This window comes from Bombina bombina, chromosome 10, assembly GCF_027579735.1.
Source record: "Bombina bombina isolate aBomBom1 chromosome 10, aBomBom1.pri, whole genome shotgun sequence".
In the NCBI taxonomy this organism is placed as follows: Eukaryota; Metazoa; Chordata; class Amphibia; order Anura; family Bombinatoridae; genus Bombina; species Bombina bombina.
This window is the reverse complement of record NC_069508.1, coordinates 98,641,171-98,653,670: the sequence shown is the minus strand read 5'-3', so window position 1 is coordinate 98,653,670 and position 12,500 is coordinate 98,641,171. Positions and strand designations below refer to the sequence as shown.

The window sequence follows — 12,500 nt, the reverse complement described above, 5'->3', positions numbered from 1 at the left end:
GTGTTGGTTATGCAAAACTAGGGAATGGGTAATAAAGGGATTATCTATCATTTGAATAAAAATTCTGGTGTAGACTGTCCCTTTAAGCACATTATCTGATCATGTATTTACTTTATTGAAACTGATGCACATTGTGACATGCTTTATGTTGTGCTGTAAAGTATAAAAACATCAGATCTGCTGTGATAAGATTTGATGTCAGGTTTTTTATTTTCTGCACTGTCTCTTTAAGGAAATTGAATTCTCTATCTCTCCGTACTGCTCCCCCTCCCCCAGGCTTGGTCACAGAATGCCATTTTTCTGTCATTAACAGAGCAGAAAGCTTGTTATATTCTGCGTGCCTTGGTTGTTTATGCAGAATACATCCCCAGCTCCCTGTTGCTGGGCGCCTACTAGATAGGGCTTAGGGAATTATGGGAAACTGCAGATTCTTTACCTTCTGCAACAGGTGTTCCCTTCTTTCTATCTCTTAGGCGAGCTATGTGCTGGAAACATCTTTTCACATAGCACAGGGGAGAATATTTCTCAGGCTGTGACAGAAGCCTCACGTCTTGTGGGAGGGAGCAAGTTCTCCCAATGAGATAAGGACAAGAGACAGGTGCTTGCTGCTTTCGTTATACATCCTGGTTACACCACAGACCTCAGTCTGCATCTCCCTGCATGACACTAAATCAATAAACTGAAGCTCTTCTTGCTCAGCAGCTCGTTAACGAAAGCCCTGAAAGGGACTTTAGTTGTATTGGCATCTGATAAATGAATGCATGTGTTTAATTATTCTGTTCTCCAGGATGTTATGAAGTACTCCTTTTTCCCAGCCTATTAAAAATTGGTGTTCTGTGTACGACAACCGTATGTTTCGCTTTCCTCTATCAGTTCTTTGTCTACAGAGCTCTCTTATAATATTTTTCTACTTAAGTCTGCGGAGCTCAAGATTCTATTTAAATGGGCTATTGAGACGCAAAGAATACACGTGACTTTGCACAAATATTGAACCTGACCAGCAGGAAAGACACTGAGGAAACAGAAGGAAGATCAAGAAGATAAAGTGGAACTCATCCTCCTGTTTGTCCTGCAAATTTGTAAGAACACAAAGCCTATTTATTTTAATTACACATTCATTGCCAACAAATCAGTCTTTTATTGGCACACCGTGTTTAATTTGTAGCATCAGAAACCTCTGTAAATATGTAAAATATGTACGGTGAAAAATTTCTGGCATAGAAAGTTACAGAATTAAGTTTTCCGAAAACCACTTGCCACAGCTTATCTCTCACGCGACTGGTTATCAGCATTTTATTTCAAAACATTTTTCGACAGAGGTTCTAAATTTATGAACAACCCTGTATAGAATCTTGTGTGTTTTTAATCATAAAATAGAACATCTATTTTATCTTTCACAGAGTGTAAAATTTATTATCACATAACTTTTGCTACCTTTTTGGTGTGGACGCAATTTTTTTTCTCCTAAGGACCTTTTTTGCCATATATAATTTATTGCATTTTATCAAGCAATACTCCACATTGAATGCAGCATGATTATTTCCTGTTTAAATCAATATTACAAAGAGAAAAAACTTATGTGCAACTTACATATTATTTAGAATTGTTTTTCAGAATCATTGTGCAAAGAACAGGCTGATGAAGCAATTCTAGGTTTCCCAAACATACTTTGCATTTTTCCATAGCTCAGTTTCTTTCTTTTTTTTTTTTTAATGTACCCGAAACCACAGAAAGAAACTCATTTTGCACATTTTTCTTGGATCTGTTTTTCCTTTATTCTTTTTCTTTTATCAATACTGTATTCAAATTGATTGTGTACAGGGGCAACTTAGGAACCAACTGTCCACAAAGGTGCATAAGACGCCTTCAGGGCACAACACCCCTACTTTCTGTTTATTCACAAGACACTTAAAAACTTTTAAAAGGAACTCATCAAAACTGGAAAGATACTGGATATACTGCTAGCCACAACTGACCTGGGCTGTTCTTCAACTGAATACAATGCTGTGGAAAATCTAAACAAGGTAAAAGCAGCCCCTCCTGCAATATTCCACCTGCCGAAATTCTACAGAAGTGAAACTATTTGCTGGAATTGTATACAGCTCCTCCTCTTTATCAAAAGCTTAGGTCTGAAGGTAGAACATTTAAATATTTGTACCACACTCAAGTGAGACAGGTGTCATACACTGAGTCACCAGTGACAAGGATACTTCATTCATTCATTCAAGCACCAGCCCCCATCCTCTCCAATTCCAAAATGATGGAGGAGATTTCCATTTCGATGGCCTATGATGCCCACATGTTCAGCCAACTCTGTGAGGAGGACTTCTTTGCAAAATTGGTTGAAATTAGCAAGCCCAAGCCTGTGGTAAGTGTATACTGGCCTAATGCATTAATGTGTATAATAGTTATTTCAGTTTTTTTACTGAAGCTTCCTCAACTCTCAAAGGGTGCCGTGAATTTGTAAGGTAGAGCCTTTTTTACATGTCGTTTTCACGTCTCTTCACATGTCCAGCAAGTGCAAGTAGAGAGGTAAAGGAGAGAAATTGTTGTAAGTAAAGGTAGAAATAGGTAGTACAAAATGAGGCCCCATTCTTAAATTTTTTGGGGTGCACAGATTGGGCCACAAAGCTAAATATTATCCTTACTGTCATGCATATACCAGAGGCAGTTCTCAGGAGCCTTTGATTTAAAAACAGCAGTTAAACAGAAGACTATTATTTATGTGAACTGATGACATTTTTTTACTTGGGTGACAGGATGGAGCACGTGTAATGTGACTAATCTAACGCTCATCATATGCGGTTATGTTGTTAGCTGAAGGGGTTTGGCTATGTGTGTTTACAATAAGGAATTCCAGAGTACATTCTTACATGTGGCACAGTTTAGTGTGTAAATGCTCATATGGTGCTGACACCCTATAACTACTTATCTTTACTTTGAATGTGGTCTCTCTTTTAGCCTTGGATTGTATTTCTCCCCTTACTGCAATTCATGTTTCACTTACTTGTAGATAGTTTTGTTTTTTTTGGTACAGTTTTGGCCATGTCGATGGATTTACTTAGGTCACTAGCATTTTTTTCATATATATTCTTAACAAATATAGGGAGGAATTTAACATAATTTTGGTAGTGGAACATGTTACAAGAAAAGGAATACTGGCACAAGTGTACATATACTGTATACAAAAGTATAGTAATTAAATGGAACGGCTTCTCAGCAGTGGTGGTAGTCACACAAATAAGGAAATTCACTGATACTTGTCATACTGAGTTCCCATATGGAAAATGTTAATCCAATCTGAGTCTATATTATAGGGAAACATGGATTATGTCATGTAACACTGTAGTGTATTCTTCTCTGTGATACCGATGACTGTTGCCCTTCTGCGAGTGCACGTGCTACTGAAAATATTTTCTATCCCAGAGTATGTTCTTAAAGGGATACTAACGCCACATCTTTTCTTTCATGATTCTGATAGAACATGCAATTTTAAGCAACTTTCTAATTTACTCCTATTATCAATTTTTCTTTGTTCTCATGTTATCTTGATTTGAAAAAGCAGTAATAAAAGGTTAAGAGCCAGCCCATTTTTAGTTCAGCACCTTGGTAGAGCTTGCTGATTGGTTTGCTACATTTAGCCACAAATCAGCAAGTGCTACCCAGGTGCTGAACAAAAAATGGTCCGGCTCTAAAGCTTACAGTACTGCTTTTTCAAATCAAGATAGCATGAGAACAAAGAAAAATTGATAGTAGGAGTAAATTAGAAAGGTTCTTAAAATCTCATGCTCTATCTGAATCATGAAAGAAAAAAATTGAGTTTAGTATCCCTTTAATGCATTATAGTGCTTTGTCTATTTTATATTTCGCTTTTATTATGTTTTTGTTTTTTTTAATTGATGATTTTTTTAAACTTTTTTTATGTAGTACTGGTCCTTATCAGCCAATGAACAAGAGCGCAGGGACCCAGTTGTATTGTACACACACATAATTTAAACAGCTTTTACTTAGCGTTTTTCCATTCAAAATAACAACATATTTATGCATGATAGAAAAGTGTTTAGTAATATTTTCCTCTAATGCATATCCCAAGCACGCTTGCGTACCATTGCAGTGTATGTCCCTACCACCTCTGCTGGAAGCTCTTTTCATGCATCAACCACTGTTTCTGTAAAAAGTACTTCAAATTACTTATGAGCCAGGCTTTTTTTTTTTTTTGTAACCCTTTATTATTTTTATTCTATTACCCTTCTCACTTCTCTCCTATACACATTAAGGTCATTGCATGGTTCAGCCCTCCTTTAAAGGGACAGTTTACTCAAAAAATGTCTCCCCTTTAATTTGTTCCCAATGATCCACTTTACCTGCTGCAGTGTATTAAATTGTTTACAAGTAGCTCCTTTACCCTTATATTGGCATTTGAAATTGTTAATTTAGCATGTGGTATCCCCACCTATTCTGAAAGTTTGTGGCCGCAGGTCCCAGCTATAGATAAGCTTTGTAAACACAGCCAGCAGAAGAAATTACACTCCCAGTGTGATAAAGCAGAGATAAGGTAATAAAATGTTGATTTTCCATTGTTCTCTCAAAGTATTAGTGATTATTTTAAGGACAGATATACAATAAAGAAGCAGGTATATGTGCACAATGTGATACAGTAATGAGATCTGATTATACCTACAAGCTCAGCCCATTTTATTAGGCTGTGGCTTCAAAACACAAAATCAGAGCTTTAATATACAGAAATAAACCTTAAAAAGCTAATTTTCATACATTTTTTACTCTGCAGTTGGTAAAAAAAGCAATTGTAAACACATTAAGGGAAAAACTATTTTACAGTATACTATCCCTTTAAATAGTTTATAGTCTTCCTTTTGGAGATAGTCTCCAGACTTTTATATGACATTCAAGGTGCGGTATGTTTTAGATGATGTAGAAATAAATATATATATATATATATGTGTGTGTGTATATATATATATATATGTGTGTGTATATATATATATATATATATATGTGTGTGTGTGTTTGTATATATACAGTATATATGTGTGTGTGTGTGTGTTTGTGTATATATATATGTGTGTGTGTGTTTGTGTGTATATGTGTATATATATATATGTGTGTGTGTTTGTGTATATATATGTGTGTATATATATATATATATATATATATATATATGTATGTATGTATTTATTATGTTTTATCATATCTGTTTTCATACTACTGTAGCATATTAATGTATATACAAAGTTTAATAGATTAGAGGAATCTTAGACATACGCCCAGAACTTCCACATTCCGAAGATTATATCAGATTCATGTGCAGTAAGTCCTCATTAATCTTTCCCATTGCATTGCTAGCAGGTACTGAAATGTGTTGCTACATTCATATAGTTTGACATCATAGCCTTAAAGGGTTATAAAAGTGCAAAAAGAAAATGCTCTTAATATGTTAGGGCATTTTATGATTGCACTATTGCTTGTGTATAAACATATGTTTAACCCCCTGCATAGGTGTTATGCACATAGTTAGAGACATGACCAGAGCAGCAGTGCACTACTGAGAGCTAGCTGAACACGTCTGGTGAACCAATGACAAGAAACAAATTTGTGTAGCCACTAATCACCAGCTAGCTCACAATAGTGCATTGCTGCTGCTGAGGATATGTACATATTCTTTTCACCAAAGGATTCCATGAGAATAAAGTACATTGATGATAAAAGTACGTTTAAAGGTCTCTTAAACTCCCACGCTTTATATCTGAGTCATAGTTTAATTTTGACTGTCCTATCCCTTTAAAGGTATTATCTAATCATGTATAATTGCATTAATTACCAAAGTCTTTGGAGAGTCGTGTCATTTATTTTTCTTAAGTATTGAAGACCCCAGCAGCAGAAAAGATGTGTAAAACTACTGTAAAGTGTTTCATGTTTGTGGTGGAATAAATCTTATGCACCTCTTAATTGTTGTTGCTGAAACCAAGAATCTAAATAAACATTTCCAATGGAGAGCCAGAAACCAGAGCAGGCTGGGTAACTCCCACTGTTTTGTTTAGGGGGATCCCAATTAGAGGAGCTATGTTTCTTTGTAATTGTCCTAAAACAAATTCTAATGTAGCATAAAGAATATACTCAATGATTTTCTTTCATGATTTAGATTGAGCAGGCAATTTTAAACAACTTTATCATTTATTTTCATTATTACATTTTCTTTGTTCTCTTGGTATCTTTTGTTGAAAAGCAGAAACGTAAGCTCAGGAGCCTGCATGTGTCTGGATCACTATATGGCAGTAGTTTTGCAAGAATGTTATCCATTTGCAAGAGCACTAGATGGCAGCACTATTTCCTACCTAGGTATCTCTTCAACAAACATACCATGAGAATGAAGCAATATAATAGAAGTACATTGGAAATTTTTTTGTAAATTGCATGCTCTGTCTGAATCACAAAATAAATTTTTGGTGTTTCCTATCCCTTTAAAGGGACATTGTACTGTACGTTTTTCTTTCTTCTATTTACAAATGCAGGTACAGATTCCCAAATCAGGAATTCCAAAGTACAGAATTCCAAAATCCAGATGTTTCCATTAATATTTTTAAAAAATATTAATTTAAAAAAATATATATATTTCTCTTCTGACATTCAGACAGAGCAAATATTGCCATATTTACTCAATGTTGAAAAAAAAATTAAAATGAAAAGTTACCATTTTCCCCAACAGTAACTCACAATCTTCTCTGCCTGGGTCTTTGTTTTTGTTAAAAAATGCAAATGATAGTATACAACAGCAATAACAAAAAGGACAGTTCACCCAAGACATTTCTCCCATTTAAATTGTTCCCAATGTTCCATTTTACCTGCAGGAGTGTATTAAATTGTTTATAAGTAGCTCCTTTACCCTTATTTTGCCCTTTGAAATAGCCCTTTTCAGTATAATACTGTACTATTTTTCAGTATTACAAATGTTATATAACGACCTTTAGGTTGTATGTATAAGCCGTATTATGACATATAAATACTTCATTAATGAGAGAAGATATTGTTTACACTTTGTCACATTTTACAGATGCAAAAAAAAATGAAATCCAAACCCTTTCTGGTCCCAAGTTTTATAACTGAAGCTTGTTTACTTTTATTGTGACATTTGAAATAGCAGTTTATGCCTGCTGAAAGCACCACCTATACTACAAATATGAATATTGCTGTATTCTCTAAAGAAAGTGCAGGAGTGGATATTTCATGTGTATATATACTGCAGTTGTGCCATTAACTTGAGATGGTATCTGCTATTTAGGTTGCACTACCATTAAAGGGACAGTATACACACATTTGCATATAACTGCATGTAATAGACACCACTATAAAGAAGAATATGGACAGATACTGATAAAATAAAATCCAGTATAAAACCCTTTAAAAACATACTTAGAAGCTGAGCTCCCAGTTTAGCCCTGTTGATGAGGATAAATTAGTACAACCACTAAAAAGGGCTAGGAATCAGGAACATGTAGACACTCCCCCCATCCCTTCCCCTGCATATGAAATGACCCATTACACAACCAGGAGTCTGTATACATCAGTATGCATCTAAAACTTTGGGGCATGGTAAGCAGTCTGAAAATCAGCACAATATTATTTAAAATAAGCAGAACTATACATTTTTTTACAAAAACACTCCCAAATGGACTATAGAAATAGATAATCTACAAAACATGTATGCAAAGAAAAATCTAGTGTTCAATGTCCCTTTAGCATGAACATCCACTTGTGGTATAACAGTTGTTTTAATTGTTTGGATGAGGTTTGCAGTATAGATATATGAGGAAATGAAAGTAAAGGTCTGTTGGTTTGTCTGTAGACTGAAATGTCTCTTTCTGTTTAGTAGATCTAACCGTTTAATAAGAGTTTATTTGGGGATGATCCAATGTTGATCTATAAAATGCATGATAAGACAAGAAGTAGGTTTTTTTCTGACACAATTCAAAGTTATGTCTATTTCCACTCGCCCTGTATCATGTGACTGCCATCAGCCAATCACAAATGCATTTATGTATATTCTGTGAATTCTTGCACATGCTCAGTAGGAGCTGGTGACTCAAAAACTGTAAATATAAAGAGACTGTGCACATTTTGTTAATGGAAGTAAATTGGAAAATTGTTTAAAATTGCATGCTCTATGTAAATCATGAAAGTTTAATTTTGACTTGAGAGTCCCTTTAAAAAAAATAATGACTTTTAGAATTAGTTGCTGATACTTGGTCAAATGATGTTGTTGTTGGCTTGTCCTGCAGATAACCTCTACTTTATATAGATGCAAAATTGTTGGTGAAATTGATACTCTCAACCACAACAACTTTCCTGGTTATTATCCAGACCATCGATTTTCAAACCTGTTTTCAGACTTCCCTAACAGGCCAGATTCTGAGGATATCTGAACTAGAGCACAGGTGAAATAATCAGATTAATAAACATGGTTATTTTACCTGCTCTCACCCAAGGTAATCCTGAAAATCTGGCTTGTTGGGGAGGCTTGAGAACTGGTTTGAAAACCAATGTTGTATACTGATCCCTACTATGTGCAGAATTATGTAACATCTTAGTGACAACTTGGGGGAAAAAAAAGATTTGCGAGAGTTTAACCCTTAAAGTTATACTTGGCTTTCCTCGGCATTTTTAAAATCTAGAAAAAAGTAGAGAAGGCGCCACATAGCGTGATTCTGTGTGCTGAAAATAATACACTCACATTTGGTGAAGCACTAAAGCGTAGTGCAGGCTGAGCTGACCGGATCCTCAGAGTTGTCCGGTAAAACTCTCCTCTTGGTACAGGATACACAGGTCTTTACGGTACCTTTCCCCTATGTGGCGCCTTCTCTACTTTTTTCTAGAATAACTTGGAAGTGGATGACCTGATATCTCGAGGAGAGTTGCCTATCTGTGTAACCTACACACAAATTATATTGGACTATGTTTGGTGTAGTTCATATCTATTCATAAGCATATTTTGTATATCTATTCATATAGATTGAGATAGTTGTTGTCGGTGTCTTTCTTTGACACTAGTTTTAAATACTATCTTTTCTGTTGGTATACATAATATACATTTATCTTTGTGATAGCGCCCCTATTTACATCTGATGGTGTTACCATTGTCTCTTTTCAAAATCGCATCACGGCTACTGTCTAATCACTAGCGCACTATTCAACTAAATGTAGCACGCTCCCACTCTGGGTAAAGTGTTATGAATTATGTAACACTATTTATTACGTTTACTGTCTCTTTAAGTAACATTTATAAATAACAACATTTTATAATATTGCAAATTATTACACTTCCCCCAGCAGCTTTTTTTTTATCTATCTATCTATCTATCTATCTATCTATCTATATATGTGTGTGTGTATGTAGTAAATACAGCATCATTAACAAGTGCCTAATGAAAAAACAAAGCAATAACACTTCCAATGAATTCCAATTAAGCAGTAGTTTTTTGTTTTTTTTTCTGACAAATTTATCCCCCCCCCCATTTGCTGGCCCCCTGTTTCATGTGACAGCCATCAACCAATCACAGACTAGTATACGTATAACCTGTGTACTTGTGCACATGCTCAGTAGAAGCTAGTGCCTCAGAAAGTGTGTATATAAAAAGAATGTGCAAAATTTGATAATAAAAGTAAATTGGAAAGTCTCTTAAAACTGTGTGCTCTATCTGAATCATAAACGTTTAATTTTGGCTTTAGTGTCCCTTTAACTGCAGCACTCTAGTGCACACCAAACTGTTTTTGTATTGCCTCTAGCAGAAGATTATAGCAAGATAGGTCATTGCCATTTTACAGTATAGAATCTGTAGTCTGGAATGCAACAATAACCTGCTGTAACAGATTAGGCAGGTTGTTTTTGTGTTTAAAGCATGCAACCTACTACATTGTGCAAATCACTTGGTGTATTCTTTTAAATGCAACTAAATATTTTATGGCATCCCCCTATAATGAAAGTCGAGCTGCCCTGTCACAAAAGACCAGTTCTGTGTATCTCAGGACAGTGAGATTGCTTCATATCCATAGCCAGTTTTACAACATTTTTCAGTATAAAGTGACTGACTCCTTGATTCTGCAAAGGGGGATGACACTGCCCTAGTTATTGTTTAGTAAGACCCATTTTATGGCAGCGATTTCACTGTGGATGTGTTGGGTGTGTAAGTGATCTGTCTTATCAGAGGAATGAGGCTGGACTACATTGTTGCACAAATCTTGTAGCTGCGCTGATCAGGCTAAATTTTGAGAACAAGGGAGCAGCACTGTATGCAGTGTATGGCACCTTTGTTATGTTTGGTAAGGGAGTGTCCAGGTCACACTAGTGAGTGACAGTAGTGCAAATAAAATAATAGTGTTAATATAAAACAGAATTATAGCAGTACACTCTGAGAGTCTAGTCTGTTTGAGCTGTCAATCACATCCACTGTAAGATCTTCTAAACTGTCTTATTTATCCTATATGTTCTCTTTCTCACTCTCTCTTTCTCTCTACCTCTCTTTCTCTCTACCTCTCTTTCTCACTCTCTCTTTCTCTCTACCTCTCTTTCTCTCTACCTCTCTTTCTCTCTACCTCTCTTTCTCTCTACCTCTCTTTCTCTCTACCTCTCTTTCTCTCTACCTCTCTTTCTCTCTTCCTCTCTACCTCTCTTTCTCTCTACCTCTCTTTCTCTCTTTCTCTCTACCTCTCTTTCTCTCTACCTCTCTTTCTCTCTACCTCTCTTTCTCTCTACCTCTCTTTCTCTCTACCTCTCTACCTCTCTTTCTCTCTACCTCTCATTCTCTCTACCTCTCTTTCTCTCTACCTCTCTACCTCTCTTTCTCTCTACCTCTCTTTCTCTCTACCTCTCTACCTCTCTTTCTATCTACCTCTCTTTCTCTCTACCTCTCTACCTCTCTTTCTCTCTACCTCTCTTTCTCTCTACCTCTCTACCTCTCTACCTCTCTTTCTCTCTACCTCTCTTTCTCTCTACCTCTCTTTCTCTCTACCTCTCTTTCTCTCTACCTCTCTTTCTCTCTACCTCTCTTTCTCTCTACCTCTCTTTCTCTCTACCTCTCTTTCTCTCTACCTCTCTTTCTCTCTACCTCTCTTTCTCTCTACCTCTCTTTCTCTCTACCTCTCTTTCTCTCTACCTCTCTACCTCTCTTTCTCTCTACCTCTCTTTCTCTCTACCTCTTTCTCTCTCTACCTCTCTTTCTCTCTACCTCTCTTTCTCTCTACCTCTCTTTCTCTCTACCTCTCTTTCTCTCTACCTCTCTTTCTCTCTACCTCTCTTTCTCTCTACCTCTCTTTCTCTCTACCTCTCTTTCTCTCTACCTCTCTTTCTCTCTACCTCTCTACCTCTCTACCTCTCTTTCTCTCTACCTCTCTTTCTCTCTACCTCTCTTTCTCTCTACCTCTCTTTCTCTCTACCTCTCTCTCACTGTTCTTTCTGTTCTCTATTTTCAGATCATTTTATGTAACTCTTGTACTTTTGTAACATTAAAACAAAACAGTGTCATTATTAATTGGATTTTTTACTAATAAAAAATTCTTGTGGCTTTATATGTAAAGGGGCATGAAACTTTCAGAATTCAGATAGTGAGCAAATTACGATATTTATATTTATTTATAGCGGGTGGTGCTTCGGAGGCCCATCGTTTCAGGCGAGCCTGAAACAGAAGTTAAGAAACAGCGTATGCAGTCTGCATTTAGCGATGTTGAGCAGACATGATTCGCTATAGTGAATCGTGTCCATTCAACACTTAATAAATCTACCCCATTGTCATGTCATGGGTAAAGTGGTGGCAAACTCTCCCCAATTTAATGCTAGCGATATTTTAGATGGAGTTTCATTAATCAGATGTAATGAAGATGCGCTATAAGTTACTTTTTATTATAGATATGAAATTCAAATTCCCCGCCCTCTGCCACCCACTTCAAAAGTCAATTTTTCCATGAGCTAAAGTTTTGAATTGTTCTCCAATCAGCGCTCTAGCTACAACAAAAGTGCCATATGGGGAGAGTTCCAATTGGAAAACAATTCAGACCGTTAGCTCACAGAAAAATTTACTTTTGAAGTGGGCGGTGGAGCGCGGGGAATTTGAATTTCATATCTATATTAAAAAGTAAGTTATAGGGCATCTTCGTTACAACTGAGGAATTAAACTCCATCTAAAATATCACTAACAGTCCAGATCTGTTTTATAAAGGAGATAATTTACCAACACTATTAAGGTCAAAATTAAACTTTCCTGATTAAAGGGTCTTTAGAGAAAAGAAAAAAAAAATCAGTTCATTTATTAGCGTATGTAATTTTAAGACTATCAACCAGCCCTATTGTGTGTTTTATCCCACAAGGGGTTAAACACACAGTAGAAAGACCACTTAGGACTCACAAAGGACAGCTGATCCTGAGCGGAAAATGAAGCTGATCCAATCAGCAGCACTAGTAGTCACCTGACTCAGATGTGGAACTAGCGTTGCTG

At 36.1% G+C, this 12,500-nt stretch overlaps 1 protein-coding gene across 2 annotated transcripts in view; it reads left to right on the top strand.

Moving 5' to 3' along the window:
• Positions 1-12,500, top strand: part of RABGAP1L (RAB GTPase activating protein 1 like) — a 1,244,335-nt gene that overhangs the window by 1,162,362 nt on the left and 69,473 nt on the right. The window contains exon 1 of one of the 2 annotated variants that reach the window (XM_053693262.1): positions 627-2,368. The exons of the other annotated variant lie outside the window; for it this stretch is intronic. Coding sequence (XP_053549237.1) covers positions 2,258-2,368 — 111 coding nt within the window. The 5' untranslated portion in view covers positions 627-2,257. Of the gene's footprint in view, positions 1-626; positions 2,369-12,500 lie in introns of those variants that run through there. 2 annotated transcript variants of the gene reach the window in all.